This window comes from Papilio xuthus, unplaced genomic scaffold, assembly GCF_000836235.2.
Source record: "Papilio xuthus unplaced genomic scaffold, Pxut_1.1 DF827789.1, whole genome shotgun sequence".
Classification (NCBI taxonomy): domain Eukaryota; kingdom Metazoa; phylum Arthropoda; class Insecta; order Lepidoptera; family Papilionidae; genus Papilio; species Papilio xuthus.
Window position 1 is genome coordinate 120,363 of NW_013530860.1, and position 25,128 is coordinate 145,490.

At 33.7% G+C, this 25,128-nt stretch overlaps 2 protein-coding genes and 1 non-coding gene across 4 annotated transcripts in view; all 3 read right to left on the minus strand.

The window, feature by feature from the left end:
- Positions 1-25,128, minus strand: part of Camta (Calmodulin-binding transcription activator) — a 106,593-nt gene that overhangs the window by 71,960 nt on the left and 9,505 nt on the right. For both annotated transcript variants that reach the window (XM_013308866.1, XM_013308865.1), the window contains exon 2: positions 16,932-17,023. The gene's annotated coding sequence lies outside the window, so the exon portion shown is untranslated. The remainder of the gene's footprint in view (positions 1-16,931; positions 17,024-25,128) is intronic.
- LOC106115473 (ER GDP-fucose transporter) lies at positions 22,881-24,586 on the minus strand. The gene is made up of 2 exons (XM_013308868.1): positions 24,467-24,586; positions 22,881-24,137 (listed from the first exon to the last, which is right to left on the minus strand). Exon 2 carries the CDS (start codon positions 24,128-24,130, stop codon positions 23,108-23,110), a length of 1,023 nt encoding a protein of 340 aa, XP_013164322.1. The 5' UTR covers positions 24,131-24,137; positions 24,467-24,586; the 3' UTR covers positions 22,881-23,107.
- TRNAE-CUC (transfer RNA glutamic acid (anticodon CUC)) lies at positions 24,172-24,243 on the minus strand. Its single transcript has one exon. It is a non-coding gene; the product is annotated as a tRNA-Glu (tRNA).

Below are 25,128 nucleotides of genomic sequence, written 5' to 3' on the forward strand. Positions count from 1 at the left end.
AGTCTTTAAGAACTAAATTAATTCGCCCGCGTATTAATTAAGCCAGTATATGAAGTTAAGGCGTAAGTTTAAAAAGCTCTTGTTACTTTCATGAGTGACCCAGTTAATTTGAAATGTTATTAAGGAAATTTAATAAATATTTAACGTTCGTAATAAAAATATATTCAAGTAAAACTTGTGAAAGTGGGTTAAAATTTGATAGAGTTTCTGTTAAATGAAAACATGAGACAAAAATATATTTATTATTGACTATTTCGTAAGCATTCATATAGAAAACATGTCGATCGTATTTTTTTAAAGATTCATAATAAATTTTTAATTAATTTATTTCAGTGTTGAATCTATTGTCAGCAACAAGACATCAGTAGATACCTCCATTATTCCCATGCTCCCCGGCGGAGGTGCGTTCGCAACCGGATGTCGTACTCGGGACCGCTTCCGGGTCACGGCGGCGTTGTTTTTTTATGTTGGCACGCCTGGGGCTTAGATTAGAATGCCGTTTGGTATCCTTTACTTATACAAGTTTATTTGTGTAAAAGTTATTCTGGCACAATCCCGTTTCATAGACAAATTGCAAACACAGGTTTTATAGGAAAAAGGAACAAAGAAAACTATGCGACTAATAATAAATTATCTGAGTTTAAATATTTCTTAAATTATACATGTACTAGCTGTCGCGGGCGACAGTAGCCTATGTGTTCTTCCAAACTGGTCTACATCGATGCCGACATTCCAGAGACACCTTCAAACAAACATCCATCCATCCATCTAAAGCAGTGGTTCCCAAACTTATTTTGTCTACTGCCCGCTTTGAGAATAAATATTTTTTTAGCGCCCCCATATTAGAGTTTAAGCAATCTTTTAATTCATATTAGTTGATGTTCACAAGTTGTTGTTGAGAGTCGAAAGCTCATGCAGTCGTTGTCTAAGAAGCCTCCTAGCTAATTAAAATTACAAATCACCCCCCAGGCCTCTACATAACGCCCCCATTTTCTTTCTGGGTCCCTTGAGACCTGCAGCGCCCACAAGGGGGTGTTATCGCCCACTTTGGGAAAAACTGATCTAAAGTTTTTTAATTTGTAATATTAGTAAGATTTAGCAATATTAATAACTGTGCGCTAAGTATATTCCTATAAATCTCTTTCTTAACCTTTACTGAAGACCTTTAACTTTACGTACTTGAGATAGTGTACACGCAAATAAAAGTATTAATATACTATTAAGACATCGTAAACAAATTAAGTAACGTAACATTTAAAAAACAAGTTAATCAATTAAGAGTAAAATAGAATAACAAAAGCTTAGTAAGGGAATAGATTTTTTAACTAGCCGGGACAAAACAAACAATCACGCGATATGTGCAGTAAACAACAATTTGCCTCGTGCCCCGAGGCCCGGGGCCGGCTCGCCGCTAGACCACAGATAAAATCGACGTTTTTTCCTTGTTTCTGCTAACAGATTTGTTTTATCAATCTCTTTGGAATAATCAATAGCATTTAACCACGGAAAAAATGAAAATAAAATGACATTTGTGTTGAATCGATGAAATATAGATTACTAGTTGTCGCCCTTGACTCTGTCCGGAATTAAAATGATTAGTTCTTCCTTACCTTAGTATCTTCTTAAAAATCCATCCATCTATCTAAACTTTCGCATTTATGATATTAGTAAGAAGTAAGATTACAACTGAACATTAGGTCCTTTCGATGTCTTTTTTTCACTGAACTGAAGGTCAGTTCAGGAAGCAAGGAGGAAAGTTGCTGGTCAAAAACAGCTTTGAATTATTTAAGTAAAACTTCACAGATTATTAAGAAAAGAATAACATTTATTCGCTACGGAAAAATATAGAATTAAAAGCTATATAATAACCGTGTAATTTATTTCGACAGTTGGAAATCCGTTTTAATATAAAAAGCGATTTGCGGAACGAAAAACAAGTCTAATTGCGGTATAACAACATCGGTAATGTTTATCGTTTCATCAAATCTAAGTTATTGTCTAAACAGTTCCAAGGCGCGACTGAGCCTCGCCGACCGAAAGTTTTATTGCAAACGTAAACGCCTTTTTCTTCGTTGGTTTTCGTTTTAAATGAAGTCAGTGGTACATCAGTTAACAAAGGAAACGTTCATTTATTTCAATTACACTTTTAATTTAAATGGACTACAACTTAAGTGTTTTTGAAATTTAAAAAAATCTAACTATTTTTTTTAATATATTATAAGGTGACAAACGAACGAGCGGCCACCTGAAATCGTTGAAAAAGCGAAGTGACCGTTGCCCATAGACATACGCAATTACATATGCGTTGTTTACCTTAAATCGACGGAGGAGAGCATCCACAGAAAAATATTGTCCCTTTTAATGCATCCTCTCATCTGGAAAGTCCACTTCCACTTCCCATCCTTATAAGGAAAAGGGTGGGAAGGAAAGAGAACTAAATTAGGCCTCCGGGATGCACACTCATCAGACGAAACGCGGAATTGCTTCCACTTGAAGCCTGTCTTCTGTGTGGTCGTGGTATCACCGTGCGGGACGGGCCAATTCGTGCGAAGATGTTTAAGCGGGCTCTACCACTGTTAAACTAATGAAACTAGTCCGGAACAAACTTATTGTATTATAATTCATCGTAAGAAAACTACAATAATACAGATGAAACTTATTGTTATACTAACCGTGGGTTTCTGACACCAAAATCTTTGTATCAATCATATCGTCATCACTGTCCTTATCTTTGACAAGACATTTAACAATTTAAACGGGGATTTTAGTCCCAGAAACCCACAGGTAGACTTTAAATAGTCACCTATATTATGCCCCACAGTAAATCTACGTATGTAAAGCAACGTCTTAACTCTTTAGTAACCGTCATTTATTTAAAGTCTAAATATTGTAGTGTATTAAGCCATATGAACGCCAAGGCGTCTTGTACCTCTCGTAGCTCCAAGTCCGGCCATGGCGGGTAGTATAAAAGTGTAATATATCGATTGGGCATACGAATGTGACAGCAAGGATGTGCTCAATATAGGCAATGACTTGCAGAAATATGATAAAGCGCCTCAATTATATACGAGATATATGACTTGCTTTAAATCCAAATAGAAATTATATTATATATTTTTTATTACACATAACACGAAGATGCGCCATAATTTCTTTAAACGTATACTAAGGTACGTATTAGATGAGCTTATGATATTTTAAAATAGGTGAACTTAAAAACAACGAATTTCAAATTTACTTCTAACTAATATTATAAATGCGAATGTTTGGATGAATGGATGTTTGTTTGTAGGTCTCTAGAACCGCTGAAAGCATCCCTCTAAAATTTGGCAGACGAACATTGTCTGGAAGAGCACATTAGCTACTAATTTTTTTTTATTTTGTACAAACGGTGTTGATGGCGACAGTTAGTTATAAATATGTACAACCTCAGAGGGGTTAAAGGTTTTAAAATCACAACCATCACGTGCATATATCAAGTAGCAATAAACAGTTGGTCATTAGACATAATCACACAGACAAATTGAGAACCTCCACCTTCTCGAAGTTAATGTAATAAACTAGAAGGTAAGGTGAGAGAAAGAATGTAGGAAATATAATTTAAGAGAAAATCTGAAAACTTATGCTGCGCTGCTTAATGCATTACGAAAACTTAATTCTAACTTAAGAGCTTGCAAATGAAGCACTTTATTTTGTGCTTTGTTAATGTATTTTGTAAAATATTTCCTATGTATACTACAGGTTTCCTTTACTGAAATATCTAAACATATTATGACAGCAACACACGTTCAACTGCACAGTTTTAAACTAACGTGTGTAGGCAAAAGTGTGAAATTTAAAATGAGCATGTGTTACAGGCTTTATTATCCTATCTCTCTCTCTCTCTCGGTTTAGCAAATATAACAATATCTTTTAGTAGTTGAATACATATAGGAACTGGCGAATTCATGAAAAATGAATTACTGTGATTAACGTTACGTTAAATATGATTTATAGATCTGCTCTAAAGAAGAACATCACTAAAACTGTTATTTATATACAAAAATATTTATTAAAAAATATACTTAAAATAGTGTTTCTAAGCAACTCCAATTTTCCGTCCCTAAAAGTGTGTTAGTGATTACACGGCGCGCCCACCGCGCCTACTGCGCTCCGAGCTTAGTCGCGGCTTCGCCTGCGCCCGGGGCATTAGCTTAACCCATACATTTCGACTGCGAGCCCCCATCCCCACTCCTTGCCTTAATCTGATGGCCTACATACTGAGCGCCTAATTGGCTGGATTTATTTTATGCCCTATTATGTATTGTCGTTTACATTTCATTATCATTTCTATTGCTATAAATACATACTTAGTTTTAATGCGTTATAAAAGAGATGAGTTTCGGATATTTTAATATTTTAGAAAAAATGTCTTGAACGAAACAATTTTTGTTCCAACAGTACATAGTACCAATTGATGATAGATTGTTAGTCTAGTTAGCGTGTCCATAAAAGACAAAATAAATAACCTAAAGATTAGCTAATACGTCCCTAACATGGTGAGTACGATGTTTTTATGTATGCCGTTAGATTTTGTTATTGCAAAGAAAATTTAATTAATAAAATTCAAATAAAATCTTTTTTATTGGAAAGGAAACATAGTAGATTGTTTCCTATCGTTTTAAGCGACAACGATACGTAATTGAAGCACATTATTATGTTAGTCGCGCTAAATGTTAAGCGCTAAGCGTGGCGGTGCAAGTTGCGTCGCAAACTTTGCACTTTGGTGCACATTTCTTGTTTCTATTTTGTCTGCGCGGTATCTTTTCTGTTATTACTTTTATCTTTTAACCGTTATTCGCGAGGAAAGTTAAGTTACCCCTTTTGTTTTTTAACGCCATAAAAAGTAATGAACTTCGGCAACTTTAGGTTTATCTAGCTTAGACTGGAGTTAATAAAAAATAGCAACGCTGCCAACATAAAAGAATACCTCTAAAATGTTTATGCCACGATTACAATGAACAAGATCGTGCTCATCGCTGTGGTTACTTTTATGATTTTAAAATGTTGCAATCTTGAAGATATTTTCAATGTTTTGAATATTTGTTTTTAAAGATATTCTGTTTTTTTTTGTATTTCTTTTATAACATATTTGTGTACTTTATCGTTCAATTTTATTCAGAAAACCGTAACTTTTGTGATACGTTTCTTTATTAATACGCAAAATTCTGAGACTTTCTTATGACAGTTTATCTTTTAATAACCAGATTTTTTTGAGTCGAGTAAACATAACGTAAATATTTTACAAAGTTTAATTTTCTAGAAATAAAATAATATTTCCAGAAGACTGCATTCAATTGTAAAATAAAATTCAACCAACCCGACATTAGGTAGTTCTATCAAAAATTACTTTCAAATTTCCTTCCGTATGATCGCATCAGACAGCATTCTTTTGCCAACTATCTTGGCACACTTAATCAGGCATTCGAGAAAGAATATGACCTTGTTTATCGCACATACGAAATGAGAGTCGTCTTATCACCCAGTCATATTAGAATAGTCCCCTCTACCGGGGGACTATTCTCAAAACGTCTCTCCAGATTGTCACTTAATAAGATTTTCATCCACGACACCGCAAATGAAATGCTTCGGGAAATATCAAATTGTGAAAATGCAAATACATTTGGCATTGAACACTGAATGTGTTACCTATTTGTGGCATATAACCTTTTTATACAGCAATTTTGTACCTAATCTAAATCAAGAGGAAAGAATTGATTTTTATTACGAACTATTTAACGGGTTTCAAAGTTTATTTCAGGAGGTGGAGCGACACATAATAAGAGACATTATTCTTGTATCTCCTCCTTCTACTAAAGCTAGGCAACGCATATCCAATTGTGTATGTTTATATGAATGGTCGTTATCTCGGCAAATTCAAGTGTCTACTACACGTTTGCCACCTTATATTATAAAATAGGGTCTTGATAGACAGACGGAAGAACAACACAGTGGTCCTATACATTCCGGCTTTTTCCATTCTTGGTACGGAACCCTAAAAATATGTTTTTTTTTAATATTAGTTGGGATATAACCTATATAATTTCGTATTTGTAGTTAACAAAATAATACTCTATAGAATGCATTCTATTCGAAGTGAAAAAAATCTTTTATCTCCCCATAAAAGAAATTTATTCGTGAAGTGGTAAAACTAAATGGCGTTAAAGAATTTTATATGCCATATATTTGAACTTAATTGCCCTGAACAATATAAACAAGTATTTAAAAGAACGTTTCAGTGGATTCCTTTGTTACTTTACATCTTGTTATATTGTTATAGCTTCAATAACTTTCAAACGCGACGGTTTGAAGTATTTACATTGTCAAGTTGATAGATGTAGAGTTACCTTTAGCTAATTATCGAATTTAAAGCCTAACTAGTATTAATTAATTTAAAATATACTTACTAGCGGTCGCCCGCGACTCCGATTGCGCGGAATTAAAAATATTTATTAGTAGCCTCTGTGTTCTTTCAGACTATGTTCTATATGTTTGCCTTTCATTGAGTTCCGTTTACACAAACATCCATCTAAATATTCGCATTTATATTATTAGTAAAATTTAACATCAAATCGCAATATAGACCATCAAACTATGTGTCAAACTTTACATGTTTGTCAAATTGTTTGATAATATTATTTGACACTATTGACCATATTTGAGATGTTTTATGTAGAGTCATGAAGTGAATTTGTCAAATAAGTTTGTTAAAGCGCTGAAGAGTTTTAATAAGAGATTTGTCTGAACTATGGTACATTTAATAAATGTTCAGTTGTTAAATTATATTAGGTTTTTGTGAAATATTTGACGTATCGATATTATTTTCAAGAGTAGGCCGAGATGAATTTGTTATTTCAAATTTCGAACGGTTTGTTGGTGAAATAGGTCAATAAACATAAATATGAACGCAAAAAATCTTTATCAGTAACCTAATATATAAATTACCTTTTTTTTCTTTTAATAAATATTGTCTCCAAATATTGTACATCAATCAAACCGGGTAAGGTTTACACAATCATTTTATTTTGTAATTTTCCGCACATTCAATATATAAACATGATACGCGGCCGTATTCCAAATAAAATACCCAACGAAAACACTTTAACCTAAACAAAAATGTGTCCCAATTCTCAGAGGTAGGGTTCAAACGAGACAACCAAAGTTGGAATATCAACTTTATATAAAACAGTTAAGGTTCAATTTCCTTTGAAAAAAGAAAGCTCTTTGACAGAAAAGCTCTTTCGTATCTACGACAGCACCCGAGCTAATGAGCCGTATACGATAAAAAAGGGAACTTTCTGTGTTTTCATTTTTTATATTTTGGACCGTTCGTTGTCGGAATAAGGTCGTGTTTTAAGGTTAACTAAGTTTAAGAGATCAATGAACACATGAGTCTAAAATCACACGAGCTTTCAATATGTCACACGACTCTAGTGGATGTTCATACTGACGTCTCTAAACTCTGAATTATACAGACACAGAGAACGGGTAATAAAAGTTGATACGATGGAGGAATCAAATTTAATTTTGGTTATACAAATAAATTTTTTCAATTACCTTTAAGTTAATCCAAAACATTTGCTACCAACATAACAATTTGTGAGCCCACGCATTATAACTTTGTAACTCAAAATATACGTAACCTTTAACAAACTTAAAACTAACATTAGAATTTCAATGAAACCAAACCAAGTGTTTTAATTGTGGAAAAACATATTGTTTCTCAGTTTTACCAAGCAGAATAAAAGGGATGACAATATGAGGGAAAGATAACAATATTTCGCTAAAAAACCGAAGGCAAGACAATCAAGAAAAGAAAACAAATTACACCTCATTCTTTAAAATCTTATATAGATTTAAACTGACCACATATTATATTTGTTAGTTAACCTCTCGGTAGTCCCATGTATATTATCTGTACTATGCATTGTATGGAGTTGGAAGACTAATAAGTTATTCAATCTGGAACAGCTGTGAACCGAGCAGCGTTAGTTAAGACAACGGATTTAATTAAGGTAACCACAAGCCCCTGTGTTGCTAACTTTTATGCTCCGTACTCTATTTTACGATGTATGCAGAAATGTTCGTCCATAAATGTTATAGTTACATTAATTCTTAGAACAACAGAAATAAATACTTTATGTATCTTTTTCGTCTTACAAATATTATGCAATAATATTTCATTCTCTTCAGAACGTAAATATCGACATTAAAATAATATAGTATTCAAAGAAGTATTTCTGTGTATCCTCTCCTCCGTCCATTAAAGGTAGGCAATGCATATGCAATTGCGTATGTCTATAGGCAACGGTCACTTCTCTATTTCAGCGATTTCATAGCTCGCTCATTTGCCATCTTATGATATAAAAAAGCTAGCACATTTTAAATAAAACAGCCCGAAAAACCGTAAGTATATAATACAATACATATATAAAATATAAAATCTCAATCTCACAAAAGTCCAGAAAGAGTAAAGTTCAGATGACACGCAATATCTTTTGAACAAAAAAAGAATTATAAAAATCGGACAACAAGGGGCGGAGTTATGGATAAACAAAAATAAATACGGACGAATCGAGAACCTCCTTATTTTTTAAGTCGGTTAAAAATACTAAAGATTAACTATAAGAATTAAATGGCTATTAATATTCTAATAAAACACTTCGAATTAAAATAACATAATTAATATTTAGTTAGAATCTAATCACTTGTCATGGCGTGTAGTGTCGTGACGTGGTGTGTCGTGACGTCAGGTACGATACGTTAACAAAACCAAACCATCCAATAGCACAACGTCAACAAATGACATCGCACACTCGTCCAGCACTAACCGACTACGCTGACATCCGCCATTTATATCAACAAACATGGCGGATTTGTTTTGGCGCGTACCGAAATAAGATTAATAGGTTCACAGAAAGTTATACATCAAGAGCTATAATCTAAACTAACCTAACTATAATACAACTAAATATATTAAATCTTACATACAAGAAATGCTAAACGAATCTCGCTGAAATTTGGCATAGATGTAGAACATAGTCTGCAAGAACACATAGACTACTTATTACGTTTTTAAAAATCAGCGCAAAAGGTCACGGGCGACAGCTAGTTAATAAGCAAGTTTGTAAATAACTGTTGGTAATATGGTATTTTACCCTTAAAATTAAATTTAAAAGCTAAAGGAGTTTGTCTTTTCTGAATGAATATTGTGGTTAATTTTAAAAAGCTAAACAACCATTTAAAAAAGGATTTATAAAACAGGTTAAACCTAAAGGCTTTAGAAGGCGTTCTAGAGAGCTCTGATGTCTTTCTTCTTTCTACTATTATAATCATAACTATGTCACCACCATCAAATACTAACAGCTCTTATTTTAAAGCAAAGCATGTGTTATCGATCAGGAAGACCAACATCAAAGAGCTTTGTTACAGAAGCGGAAAAGCGCTTTGTGCGAGCGTAACACTAGACAGTGGAATTACTTTGTTGCTTTAAAGTGCTGTGCTAACGTCAATGATTAATTTGTCATCCTATTGATACGTGTTTATCAATACCAATTTTTTTATTTGTAGAATTTCCAGATGAATATCATTTTCACAACAAAAAAGATTGTAAAATTTATCCGTTATTGTTACTTTTTATCACTACATTAGTTAAAATCAAATTGGTTTAGATAGATGGATACCCACCGAGAGGCTCGGAGCCTACCCTAAGTTAAGGGTGATTAGGCCATAGTCAACCACGCTGGCCCAGTGCGGGTTGGTTGACTTCACACATATCTTTGAATTTCTTCTCAGAAATGTGCAGGTTGCATTACGATGTTTTCCTTCACCGTAAGAACGTCGGATAAATTTATATATGTAAATCGGTAATCGAAAAACACATTGGTACATGGCGGGATTCGAACCCAAGACCTGCACATTGCAAGTCAAGTTGTTGACCCCTGGGCCACCGACGCTCTCCAATAGTAATCATGTTAAAATTTAAACACTAATTTCCTAACATTTTCTTAAGAATCGTCGTCTAATAAATAAAACATTAATGTAAGTAGATTTTAATGTAAGTCTATCAACAAATCTAGATGCAGCAGACAGCACGAGTTTTCTCGATCTCCGCAGTTTGTGAGAAACTTTTAAAAAATTCCTACTCAAAATTGTCTAAATGGCCGCTCTAGACTACTCCATATTAAAATCTTGAGCACATTTCTTACATGTTTTTGCTCGCTTGTTTGCCACCTTATGATATAAAAAAAATGTTCAATATCATTACAAATGATTGGAAGATGTTATTTTATTTTGTCGTAAAACACTTCATAGATGCTAACTTAATAGATACTAAGAACTCCCTTAGTAGTTTACCGAGAGAAATCTTCACTGAGGGCCTACTTTATGTATATTAAAGTCAAGTGTGGCATTTAATAGTTCTTTAAAAAAATTGTTAAACGTGATTACCGTTAGATCTTAAAGGACATTAATAATGAATAATAATAATGATTATTAATAAATTAAATGAGCAATAAGTAGTTTGTAATTTAATAAGAATAAAATGATATTAAATTCTCGAGAGCCGTTTTAACTTTCTGAGAGCTACTGTATCTAACTTTGTCCGCCGTTTACAGAAACTTTCAGTCTCCACTTCAATATACTGGGAGCGGAGAAAGAAATCGAAGGAATACCTTTGACTGAAATTGTTATTATTCTATTTATAAATATATACTAAATAATCACATTTATTTCCTGAAAAATGTCAAAAGTTTTTTTAGTGTTCAAAATAGTTTCTGATTGTCTTTGACTTCGATTTTTTCATTTTCCTGATTCAAAAGACCTCTTATTCATATTGATTATGTCTAATTTAAGCATTAAAACACTTTTTTTTTATTTTTTAGGGTTTCGTACCTCGAAAGGAAAAAACGGAACCCTTACACTGTCTGTCCATCTCTCTGTCAAGACCTTTTTTCTGACAAACGTGTGAAGGTATCAAGCTGGAATGTATTTAAAAATATAACCTACAATCCAATACAATATTTATCGGTAATAAATTACAGGTCAAAGAAGATTTACAAAAAAAAATCATTGAAAAAATTCTTCGTATGTATACAGAGCCCTCTCAACAAGCACTTATTTTAATCTATTTTTGAATGATGTGAGGCTAGGTGCCGCTGTGACGTGGTCTGGCAGGATATTCACAACTTAACATCGGTGGTAGTACGTACCATATATAACATCACAACAGTGTTAGAGCCCGCGTGAAGTGGAAGCAATTCCGCGTTTCGTGTGATGAGTGTGCGTCCCGGAGGCCTAATTTAATCCTCTTTCCCTCCCCACCTTTTTTCTTATAAGGAAAGGATGGGAAGTGGACTTTCCGGATGAGAGGATGCATGGAAAGGGAAATTGTTTTCTTTATGTGCATCCTCTCCTCCGTCGATTTCAGGTGGCCGCTCGCTCATTTGCCGCCTTATGATATAAAAAAAAATCGGCGTAATTTGTAATATCGTTAAAGAATACCGGAGTGATATCAAAATATATAATGGTTTGTTAATTAAATATATAACATTTACTATAACTTAAAATTGGAAATAAAACCTTTTAAAAGCAACACTGGTGCAGTTATTCACAAGTATCTCTTTGCAATTTGCTTTAAAGAGATCCCGTTTTCAAAAACTTCCACTTTGCAACTTCTCAGCGGTAGTCCGGCCGAGGGTTGGAATGCAATTCGATGTTTCAAGTTCCTTTCTCTGACTTTGATTTTTACATTAAATTTTTCTAATCTTTTAATGTCTAATATTTTGTAATTTTATTTGTGAAATTATCAATTAATTTAGTATCAGTTTTAGTAACCAATTTTTACTTTATCTCATAGCGATGCAATTTTATTTACTGTATTTTACTTCGCTCTTATATACATATATACTGAGGGGGGGCCTACCCTAAGTTAGGGCGGTAGGTTAGGTAGGTTAGGTGACTAAGCCATGGTCACCCACGCTGGTCCAGAGCGGGTTGACTTCACACAATGAATTTCTTCTAAGATATGTGCTAGTTGGATCACGATGTTTTCCATTCACTGTAAAAGCGTTGGATTAATGTATATATATAAATCGAAAATAAATTGGTAAATAAATTCGAACCTAGGACCTGCAGATTGCAAGTCAAGTCACCCCTGAGCCAACGACGCTCTCGAACTTTCTACAGGGTACTTTAAATCGTTGTAAATTATCCGAATGGCATTGTGCTATTTTAAAAGAATGCATTCTATTGTAACATTAATAAGGAGGTAAAATATCTAACAAAAGCTTTAATTCGAAATGAAAATTCGCCTTAACTAAATGCTTTTAAGATACAACGAGCAGGAGCCGTGCTAATGAGACGCAAAAAAGAGACAGATAGCTCTGTTGTCCTTTTTCTTCGTGGAATATTTTCAGAGCAGTTGTTTTATTAGCGTCCGCTAGTAATGTATGAAGAGACCTGATAACAGATGTAACTCTTTTCATTCGTTGAGTTACATCTCTTAAGATGTAACCTTTTTCAACGGATGTGACGAAATATGAATTTCTTACGTAGCTGTTATTGTGTTTACCAAAACACAGACTATAAAACGGATGGAAAAGATCATTTTGGACGAAATCGCGTGCCCGCGGGCTTACGAGACAATTCTCATGAATAGTCTGTACGTCGGAAAGGTGATTCCAGGTAAAGCTGTATTCGTCTGAAATACCATTACGAACACTACACGTGAAATATGTTAATTGAATTGTACTTTTTAATAAAAGAATTATTAAACGTATTTTCATCTATAAATAAAAATAGACAGTTCAATTGTTTTATTAATTAAACGCCCAAGATGAGAGAATTAAAAAAAAATTTTTTAGTCATCTCGTTTTTTTATGTACCTACATAAAGGTACACATATTTAGTAACAAATTGTGATTCTCTTTTTTTAAATTTTATGTAAAGGATAGCGTCAAAAATATTAGGAAGTTAATCTATTAGGTAAATTACAAAATTACTTAAAAAAAAAATTGACAACATTAATATATTAAAAAAAAACTTTTAGTTAAATATTATATATCTTATTGAATAATGTATTTCTAAAAGGTTATATATGCAATTAAATTAGTTTATAACCTCAAAGCTCTATCTAGCGTTGATCGACAATTTCGCGATACAAAAACAAGTGGGGGTACAAATTAAGGGGTGAAGTGAATACGAAGTGCGGAGTGGGGGTAACGGTCGAAGGTAAACCCCTGTACAGTAACGAAGTGTACTTTCACTACGTAAAACGCAATTACGAGTTGAAACGTTGATATTAAAATATATTTCTGTTTTTACTGGATGCTGTAAATGAAAGCGAAAATTCGCTTTATGAAAATATTTATGGAGTTTAGTAATGCTGGAAAACGTCAATTTAATACTGGCTAGACTTTTGTTTTTAAATGGATGTTTACCGTTGGGTCGTTCGGCTTACCGATTATTCGGTCAAATGGGATTTTTTTTCTTTGGATTCAATTGTAGTCAATAAAGTAATTTTTAACTATATCTAAATAATGTTACTAGTTTTACGAATATTATAAATGCGAAAGTTTAGATGGATAGATGAATATTTGTTTGAAGTTATCTCCGGAACGGTTAGACGGATTTTGATTAAATTTGGCACACGTCTTCTGGAAGAACACATAGGCTATAATTATGCATATTTTTAGGGTTCCGTAGCTCGAAAGGAAAAAGCGGAACCCTTATAGGATCACTTTGTTGTCCGTCTGTCAGTCTAACAAGATCTTTTTTTTTTTAAATTCGCTCAGAGTCTCGGACAGAGCTAGTTGAAAAATAATTTTAGCAATAAATTTTAAATGAAATCGTTTACATAAAGTGTTCATTTCGTCTGTCATTTTTTATAAAATGTCCTTCATTATACGACATAATAGTTAGTACTCTTAGTCGACATGATAAGATCTCTTCATCCAACCAAACGCAAAGTGAACCCGCGCGAGCTTTGCTCTTACAAAGCGCATAAGAACAGCCTTGGACTACTTTACTTCAAACACTTTTTAACGAAGCCATGTTTTTTTGTATAAAGACCTCTCTCGTACAGATCTTTAGTAAAATTAATGACAACTTCACTTGTTCTTTGCGTCAAGTATTAATTTAAATATTTAAAAATGTTTGAAAGTTACAATTACTAATTTCAACATTTAAAAAATTTAAAACCGCAAAAGTGCAATTATAATGCCCACGAAAATCAACCAATATAACCGATTGAATCTTGTATATTAAAAAAAATGTATATAAAATATTTCATGTCTTTGAAAGAGACTGCGACGCAATAACTTAAAACTCTAAAGATGAGTCTTAAATGTGAATAATTTTCTTACACAGATACATTTTACTTAAGTATAATAAAAAAAACTTTATTATAATGTTGTTAGTATAATTGTATAGAATAAAAAAGAGACCGCGAAGTTTAGCTTCCGGGCGCTATGTTATTCGACATAATAACTAACGAATGCGTGGCTTACGGCTGCTGTTACTCGACGCATTTCATTACGCGAACTAATCTACACCTCTACTATTAGTTCTCACATTACAAAAGGTGAATTATTGTTGATTCTATTAACTCAATAAAAATATATACAGCACTATAATTCATCACGATTTCCTAACAATTTTTTTCTGATACATTTATGAAATTACAAATCTTCGCTACATGTAACTCATTGATATCATATCGCGTCAGTCTGGCCACGTACTCAAAAACTTATTATTGTTCTTAGTAAGCCAACATCCTATATATGAACCCCTTTTTTCCAGTGAGGAATGCTTTATGCATACTCCATACCCCGGGGAGGACGCGATAGTTATGTGGGATTCTCCTCCATAGCGGAGGCATACCCACTAAACCTCTCTGTTCCTCCAACGCATCGGGACGGGGCCACGGGCACGCTTTCGCTCTCGTCCGCGGCCACCTATATATGAACCCCTGACTTAAGGTAGGCGCAGCCCCTCTGTAGGGACTTATAGTGAGCTGATGATGATACATAATACTAAATCCTGTTTTATCCAAGCAAAACCGGCTCGAATCGCTAGTTACATTACACAAATAAATTACTCAAAGAGTGTACAAATATTTCAACCGTCCCCCATAGCGTCCGCCATCTCATTTAAATTTCCTACAAAACTATCAACATCAAAGCGGGGGAATGAAATACAGACTTTCTAACTTAACGTACGCATAAATACACATCGGAGGGTTCTGAAAAAATCAATGGAATGAGTTTTACGCAGTCTACGTTTGATGAGCGTAAACCTTTGAATTCCATTGCCAAAACACTAGAAAAAAAAATTCTCTCCCGCTTTCCCATTCTCTTATAATGTGGCAATGGAAACCCACGGTAGAAAATAGCAACAATCTTGATACATTAAATCTATTTAGATTTATATTTTTAAAAGCAAAAATATTTAATTGTTTCTTTCCACGTTTGTTTGCGTTGTTTGTCCCTAGGTCGTATTGGTTTGGAAATAAACCTTCTCAGTCACTCACCAGTTTCTCACTTGTAATGAAATGGTAGGGGTCATAAGGTAATCTACTAGGTTAAGTAGGCTAAAACATTGCGGTCCGAGATATGAGACGACACTCATGACTGTTTGCATTATGCATGAATTAGGCCGCGATTTATACGCGGTGCGACAACAGCGCCGCCAGGGACGGACCGCGACATTAGGGAATTAATCATGAGACCTATGGTATTTAACATAAATAACCCTCGTCATGTTCACGTATACGTTGGACTGTTCTATTTTTGAACATTCAATGTCGTACTGGAATGAGCAACGGTTGTTTTGAAAGCATTAAAGATATCACTGGATGAATATTCGTTTAAAAAATATCACTTAAGAGTCCACGCAGTCACCGCCCACGACTCTTGGCGCGGAATTAAAAAAAAAAGTATTTAGTCAATGGGGCGGCCACGGACAGGTCGACGAAGCGTGGGCAGGCCTCCCACAAGATGGACCGATGGCTCCGGCAACCTTGACCAGGTCGGTCAAGGTTGCCGGAGCGACCTGGATGCAGGTTGCACAGGACCGGTCATCGTGGCGATCTTTAGCGGATGCCTTTGCCCAGCAGTGAGCGACTTACGGCTGAGAAAGATTTAGTAGCCTATGTCTTGTAAAAAATAAAACTCTCATTTCTATTTCGATCAATTATAAACCTTTTCAAATACAAACAAAACAAATTAAACCTATTTCCAATATCCGATTATCAATCAATATTCAATATCCGACGATTTAAAAACGTTTTGGCAAGAATAACAAATTAATAAATGACCCGAATTCTATCATTCCAGATAATCGACGATACAAAAACAAATTGGCAAAGGACCAGTCTATTGATGTCAAAATTGAAACAAAGCTATTGGATAAAATCTTACTAATATTATAAATGCGAATGTTTGGATGGATGTTTGTTTGAAGGTATACCCGGAACGGTTACATAGATCTCGCTGAAAATTGGCATAGAGAAGACATAGGTTATTAATTTTGTTTTTTTTTTAATGCCACACGAACAAAGTTGGGGGGGGGAACAACTCGTAAATAAAATATTATGATTCGCTTTTATTATAATATTTTATTTAGTGCTAAATAGGATAAATTAATATTAGAAGGCTCATTTTTAAAAAATAAATTTATCGAGAAAATTGCATCCAATCAAAATTCTGTTCGACCAGAATCCAGTTAAAGGACTGAAGTTACACATACTAAAATATGACTAACCAAGTTTTTTTTAAGATGTCTTGTTCTACGCTTTTTAGTAAGCGCATTTTGCGTCTGACAGGGCCTTAACTTGTTACAAATTATAAGGTACGCTTCGTTAGTATATTGAATAATTGTGTGAGTGCACTGACCTCGTTGGTGTTCCAGCGATGCCTCTGAGCGGAGAAGTGCTCCGCGCGCGGCAGACTCTCCAGGTTCTCTGGTAGCTTGATGGGTTCGCCATCTGGACACAAATAATTTATGTTATTACAATTATATTTCTTATTTTAATAGTATTCCTAAGGAACTTCGCTTAATGTCTTAATGATCCCTTTTGAACATTGATGTTTTGTTTCACTATGCCTAGATTTATTGGTTGAAAAAGGTTATATATAGAGAAAATCTCGTAAAAAAAAATTTCAAGTATCAACAGAAAAAAGTTCTTCTCAAGAGCCAGAAGATAATTACTGTTATGAAGAAAATTCGACACTGTGTCGGTGTTGGCGCAACACGAGCTTTACTACAATATCGACGTTTATGTCCCCTCACTAATCATTCTGACACTTGACTTAGTAATGAAAGCGCGTCATTCGCGGCAAAGGATTCTAATAATGTCTAAAAGTACAAACAAAAAAAATTTAGTGGGTTTAAAAATATCTCTCACACGTTACCCGCTAACAACGATTGGACAAAATTAGTGGGCGCTCAAGCAAAACCTTCGCCTGCGAAATTTCTTCCCTCCTGTGGCCCGCGAATTAAACCTTATCATTGTGAACTTCGTAAAATCAACGAAAACAACCTTTATTCCTTAAGCTATAAGGCTTATCTAAGATTTTGGCAACGGAAGCTCAATTTCGGCACATCGTACACCGGACGGCGACGGAATTTCAACAAGTTGGACCATTGCTCTAGCTTACAAAGTTAGCTCTGCGAGTTTAGTATACTTATTGCTTAGAGAATAAGGTTCAAATTATCAAGTCTCAGTGTTTTGTTAGTGTTGTACGTTGAAAGCACTACGCCGTTTGCAGTGCAGACATTCTTGACGAATGTTGCCAAAACCGGACAGTTTTCACCTCATTTCGGGCGCCTTCATTGTTTTTACTCGCGCTTACGTTTCAAAGCGTATTAGCAAAGCGAAGTTGTTATCTAGTTTATAAATGTACTTCAATTCAAGACAGTATTTCTTATCTTTTTCTATATTTAAAGAGAATCATATGACTATGTTTAACTTACGAATTTCGTAACAAAGTCTTCCTTAGTATTACTAAGTACGTCGATGGCTGATTCAGATGTATAGGGTAGGGGGTCATAGCCCCCATCTTCATGGCTTAACCCTCCAGGATATAACCACTCGTTGACTCAACTTGTAGTGCTTGTAACATTATAAATTATAATGTCTACTTATCATTTTATCAGATGACGATAAAAGAATACGTTATCATAAAATAGATAAAGAAATTTTTTGACGTTTTTTAAAAATAAATCAATTTTAAAAGTAGAAAATGTAGTATTGTTTCTTATCTCGGTCAATAGATGTCGCTACTAGTCTTACTAACCCGTTTAATAAATGTTTTTATATTGAACAATTATTTTTTGCATGTCATTCTCATTTATTGATGTTATCTTTTAAATTATATATCAATCTGCTATCAACATATTATAGATAATAAATAATACAAGTAAAAAATATTAAAATTACATAATATTACTAGAATTGCATCACATATACCAGTAATTCTTTAATTAATCTACGAAAATAATATTTTCTACATTCATTTTGCTCTTTTTAATTTAGTAATTAATAATAAGTTTATTGTCATTTTTATTTTTACTTTTTAGTTAACTCTTTGTATTTTGTTTTGTTTGTTAAAAAGAATAATTTGTTTTTATATAATATGTAGATTAAGAAGGTACCATTGATACTGTTTATGTGACACGGAAGAGCGGGACTTCCAATCACAAGCCCGTTATGGATGCTTAAATGGAAGTCCCGGCACATTTTTGTTTGAGCATGCATGTACCATTTTTGTTTAAGCAATAAATCATTTTTCATTTTTTCATTTTGCATGATGTTATAATTAAGGTCGTGCTTACAGCGACACATGAGGCGACGCGACTGGTAGAGCGGGGCGATGATATGGTCCATTGCCTCGCCGGACGCACCGCACGCACGGATTAAACGGTTTTAGTTTGTCTTCCGATTCGGTGGCGCGGTTGATAGACGTAGAGCTATGTAAAATCATACAAATCAAACTAAAATCCGTTGCGGGCCGTGCGTACGGTGCGTCCGGCGCGGCACAATGAACCCGTATCTATAATAAAACCGTCTAGCTGTCCCGCTTGTCGCTAACTTCGTGCCCGCGACCTAACACTCTATATTATTTCTGGTTAGATAGTAAAATGACAAACTACAATATGTTGGTAACAAATACATTAATGTACTAAAAATCTAACAACTGAAAAACAAATAAAAGGCTCTAAAAACCTTCATCGTTATCAAATAGTAAATTAGGTCGTTTGATAAAAAATTTAAATAATATGAATAAGGTTTATTTCAAAACAGGTTTTATTTACGTTAATTAATCAGTAGGTTAACAGCAACTTTAAAATTACTATGATATGCAATTTTCGTCCTAAAGCAAATATGAATAAGGTTTGTATATTTTTATATTACAATTATTATAATACTATTTAAACTGTAACTAAATTTAGAATTAGTCAATTAAGACAAGTAAACAAATCCTCTCCTCCGTCGATTTAAGGTACGCAACGCATATGCAATTGCGTATGTCTATGGGCAACGGTCACTTCGCTATTTTAGCGATTTCAGGGGGCCGCTCGCTCGTTTGCCGCCTTCTGATATAAAAAAATATATATATCTATATTAATATCATACAGAGGAAATATTTGAATGTTTGTTTGTTTGTATTGAGTAGACTCCGAAACTACTAAACCGATTTGATAAATTCTTTCACTGTTATTTATTACTACATTTTAATTACGCACGGACCAAGTCGGGGGCTTCTCCTAGTATATTATGTATATATGCTTTGCACGATTCTATACGATAGACTAATTATGAAACCATTAAGTCACGATGACTGAGAAAAAATTATACGAAAACGTCTTCACGAAATTCTTTGCGTCTCAATCTTTTAAATTATGTACTCCTTAAAAAGTATTTTCCATTATTTCCATAGAAAACATATTCAACCTTATCCTTAAAATATTGTTTCGTAGCATTATTTGCTATTTTTATATCGTTCTGAATAAAACTTATAAATATTCTAACATATAAGCTATTCAATACAAGACTCCTTAAACCTCTCACGCTTGTCTCATAGTCTTAAATTCCTACAACAAAAGGGAATATATCAATCAAATTTCCATCCAACAAAATCAACAAAAGGCAGTATGTACACATATTGCACAACCTTCAACTTTATTCTAAAGCAATAAGGTTCATTTTTCATTTTGAAAACATATCGATATAAATAGACCTTTTTCCAAGTAATTCAGGCATTAGAGTCCGGTGTAGATCATAATGTGATGACTAGGCGTCTGCCAGTCATAATAAAACTAGACTTCAGATAAATCCTTTGAATAGTGTATTACAATGAATACTAAATATTTGAATAAAAATCAATATTTAGTTGACCTTTATTTGTTTAATTAGTAGCCTAAGTGTCCAGACTATTTTCTAAATGTATAACAAATTTCATCGAGATCCGTTCAGCCGTTCTGGAGGTTTTTTATATCATAAGATGGCAAACGAGCGAGTAGCCACCTGAAATCGCTGAAATAGCGAAGTGACCATTGACCATAGACATACGCAATTGCATATGCGTTGCCTACCTTTAATCGACGGAGGAAAGGATGTACAGTAAGAAAATATCTTCCCTTTCCATGCATCCTCTCATCCGGAAAGTCCACTTCCACTTCCCATCCTTTCCTTATAAGAAAAAAGGGTGGGAAAGGAAAGAGGACTAAATCAGGCCTCCGGGACGCACACTCACATACATCTTTCTAAAAATTCGCATTTATAACATTAGTAAGATCTCACGTATCACGTGAGGTAAAAACTAACTTGACATACTTTTTAAACTTTTTAATAAGTATTTCATGCTAATAAAAAAAACTTTAATTTCAGTACTTGTATTACAGATACCATTTCCTATAGCTTTTAAATGCGGGTCGAAAAAAAATCCTCTTTACAGTAAAAAGATCGTTCGGAATTGGTTAACTCGATTGTTAACAATAAGATTACGTTAAGCCGTCGGCTACATCGATGCCAAAAAGTTGAAAAAGTTAGGCTCGGCACGGACTCACGTGGTATACGGAATTCCTAACGGAACAAATTGCTTTCGAATAAAAATGTTACAAGCTAGTCATGATCGCCTGGTACCTAAAAATATATATATTCAAAAGGAACTAAAATGAATTAAACTCGAAATTAGATTTGTAAGTAATGAACGTTTTACTTATGATATAAAAATATAAAACAGTAGTAAAATATTATAGTAAATACAATCCAATTAAATAAATTCGGATTCAATTACTCTTAATCAAATATGCTATTAAGGATCGTTTAAAATGTTCCTTAGTAATGTCAATACGGTGGTAAACATCACTGCTGCACATATCGGCGAAGAAATTCAAAGATGTGTGTAATCAACCCACACTGGGCCAAAGTGGTAGACTATGGTCTAGTCACACCTAACATGGAAACATATAGCTAACCACAGCAACGACCATATTAAAAAGAAATCCAGATTTGAACTTTCCATTCCAAATGTCTTCCAGTGTAATATAAGTAGCAAACTTAGTACATCAAATTGTATTTCACGATGATAATTCTATAAAAAACGTAACATTGTTATCACGATTAGATCACTCGATGAGCTATCAAGTATTACCGCATTACGGTAGCTATTATTGACGAAACTCTAGACAAAATAGTTCTCTTATCTCATTTATTACGCGGAGAATGACAGAGATGGCGATATACTTTTTAAAGAATGCTTTAACAGTGAAAACCGACGGTAATACGAAGAATACGCCTTGTGTTAATGACAAAAAATGACGTCATAGCAAAAAACAATAACAAACCCCTTCTGGCTGTAACTTATAACACAACAGGGATGAATAAATATCGAATGACACATTAATCTTCAAAATCAATGCCACCGTTTAGGTTACTAGAGGTCACAATGGTTCTTACACGCATATCTCCAATAAACATCCTTCCTGCGTCATTTGTCTGTCGGACAGACAAAAGACGCACGTTTTCGCATTTCTCTCATTCTCGCAAATATTGATAGAACTATTCATTCCCTATTGCAACTATTCATCTAATTTCATACCCAGAAAGAGTAAATAAAACAAGCAAAAACTTTTAAATACCATTTTATTCTTATAATCCTGTTTAAATGCGCATTTAGAAATTATACTGAAAGCAGAATTGATATGTTATTTTATATAGCAAAATCGGAAATACAAAGCGGACACTGGCATTCGAATCGATATTGACCGATTGTTTCTCGGAAATTCGCTTATCGAAGTATCGAGTCGCTTAGTTATACAAATAATCGATTCCAAATAGCCCACCCATTCGATGTGAACTTTCACACAAGTTGCATTGACATTACATATGTAAAATGCAATTACTGGTTTCATTTCGATATTCAGTAAAATTGAAATTTAATTACAATTTTAGTAATCGATTAATACAGATTAAATATAAATTATAGATATAGATTAAATATAGATTCTAATGTCTTTTTCACAAATAAAACAGCGTAAGATAGACAAAATAAAAATTTGAATTTCGCCATTAAAAAATATTATAACGTTCAATAAAATTGAGTTTACATTTTAAAACATGTCATTATTTAAATTAAGATCAAACTATCTCTACACGTTAACATTATTTGGAACGTTACTTGATTAATTACTTATCTTATTTGTATTAACTTTTAAATGAGGTAAAATAATTTTTTACATTGCCAAGAAGAATTAAGTAATTTGAAACAAAATTTTGTAGTGTGTAATAAAAAAAATTAAGTAAAGCAAATATTTTGTAAAAAAAAAAAGATGACATTTGAACAAAAATATTCTTTTTTAAAATAGGTGTTCATAATTTGTTCCATTAATTTTACATAGTAAAAATCAATTGATTCCTTGTCTTTTCGAATTCCAAGACTTTCGTAATTATATTATGCTTCATATTTCTCCTTAGATGCAAAGTTTCAAGCGATACAAAAAAGTATATAAATAAAAAAATCACAATGTCATAGACAAATTTCTCTACAATACAATTATCACTAATTTATTTCTTCTTCTTCTTTTCAACCGGCGCAGACGCTGGTAAGAATATGGCAACACATTTCTGTAATATTTCAGTGAAAATTAAAGTCCCTATAAATACAAGCAGAGTACCAATCCAATGTCCCAAAGTAAATGGATTCCTAAAGTACATTATAGAGAACAAAAGCGACACAAATTTCCTCAACGTAACTGTCAAAGTGACAGTTAGTGACGCACACTCGGTTGTCAAAACGTAGACGGCACTAATGCAAAGTCCTTGGGTCACTACATAAAGTATCAGCCATAGGACTTGTTTAGGTAGAGTAATACCGAATACTTCAACCATAGGCGTCTCAGTCGCGATCTTTACATGACCAACTAAGTTCTGAGCGGTCGGTAACCAGAAAACTAAAGGCATTAAATGGGTATAATAAAGAGCTTCCCATGGATGTTTCCCATACTTTGCATATAAAGATTCCTGGAATATCCCCATTCTTGCGGACACGAATAATGCGAAGGTAAGTATGGCAATCCCAAGACACCACCAGAGCCAATCTATAAACTGTAGTCTCTCTTCTTCGGCTGCATCTTTGTGAGTTTCTCTCGGGGCTTTAACGTCGCCACTGGATTGGATCGTACAAATGGCAATCCCTGCTGATATCATGAAAACTGCTAAATATTTTAAAGGTGGATATCTCTTCTTAAGAATCCATACACCCATAGCCATGTTCGCCATTAAAGATCCCGCTCGGAATATCATATGAAGTGGCATTGAAATATTAAAGTCGAATGCATAGTTGTTGGCGACGCTACTAGTCCAGAAAAATCCGACTAACATCAAATATTGTTTGAAAGGTATGTTTCTCTTTGCAGTACCAAATTTGCCCACAGTACAGAATCCCATAACGGCTATAAATACAAATTGCAGGAATGTGGCCAAGTTTCCCGCCCCTGGGTCTTCTTTAACCACCAACTCCAAAAATACTACGTTGGAACAACATCCCACGAAGACCATGGAAATGGCCAATGCCGCTATGACGTTCATTTTGAATCTGCAAAAAAATAAAAATAAATTTTAAAAAAGTATTCCGATACCGGGAATCGAACCCGAGCCTCCTGGGTGAGAGCCAGGTATCCTAGCCACTAGACCATATCGGATCGTTACAAGTGAATCGAAATAAATCTTTGTTTATTTGTAGGTTTAGTTAAATTTATTTAAATCTAATAGGATTGTTTAAATCAATAATATACCAAGAGACGTTAAATATAACAAGACGCCATCATTCAAAGTCGAAAGGTTATTTACTTATACGAGAGGAACAAACAAGGGATTATAGTATACATTTACACGGAACCATAATAAAGATAAAATATTACTTACCTTTATCACAATTAAGTATATTTCACAAAAAACACGGAAATTACAGCTTATTATACATTATGACAAGCGGCACACGTTTGACAACGACGGTAGCCCACGCATGTGTGCGTGATATAACGATGACAGAAATTATCTTCGTTGTTGTGGCCGTGGCCTCAAACCAAAGTACGCATGCGCGGGCCGAGCTACCGCGATAAAACAGTTCTACGTATTGTTACGCTTTTGCTACCAATAGATGGCGTAGTTTTTTATTTCAAGAACTCGAACAGTTACAAGTTAATTTTTTTACAATACATTTTAAAATAATTTATTAGGAGTATTTTTGTAATATAGTTTTGAATTAAATAAAGGCAACCATTTTAAGAAATTTTACTAGTTTAGCTTATATCTTCATAGTCTTTTTGAGAAGTCGATATTTCACGAAAAAAAACTAATCAGTGTTGCCAGAGAAGAAACTCTTTGGTACAATTACTAAATTAAGCAACATATTAAACACATGTAATTTAATAATTAATGTTATTTCTATTTAAAAAGCTTTTGGTATCGTAGTTAATTATATAAAACAGAATAAATTAGCAGATAAATTACAAACCTCAAATAATACAATTTGTACTAGCATTTAATTGGTAAAAGTAAATTTATTGTCGAATAGGGTTGATAGC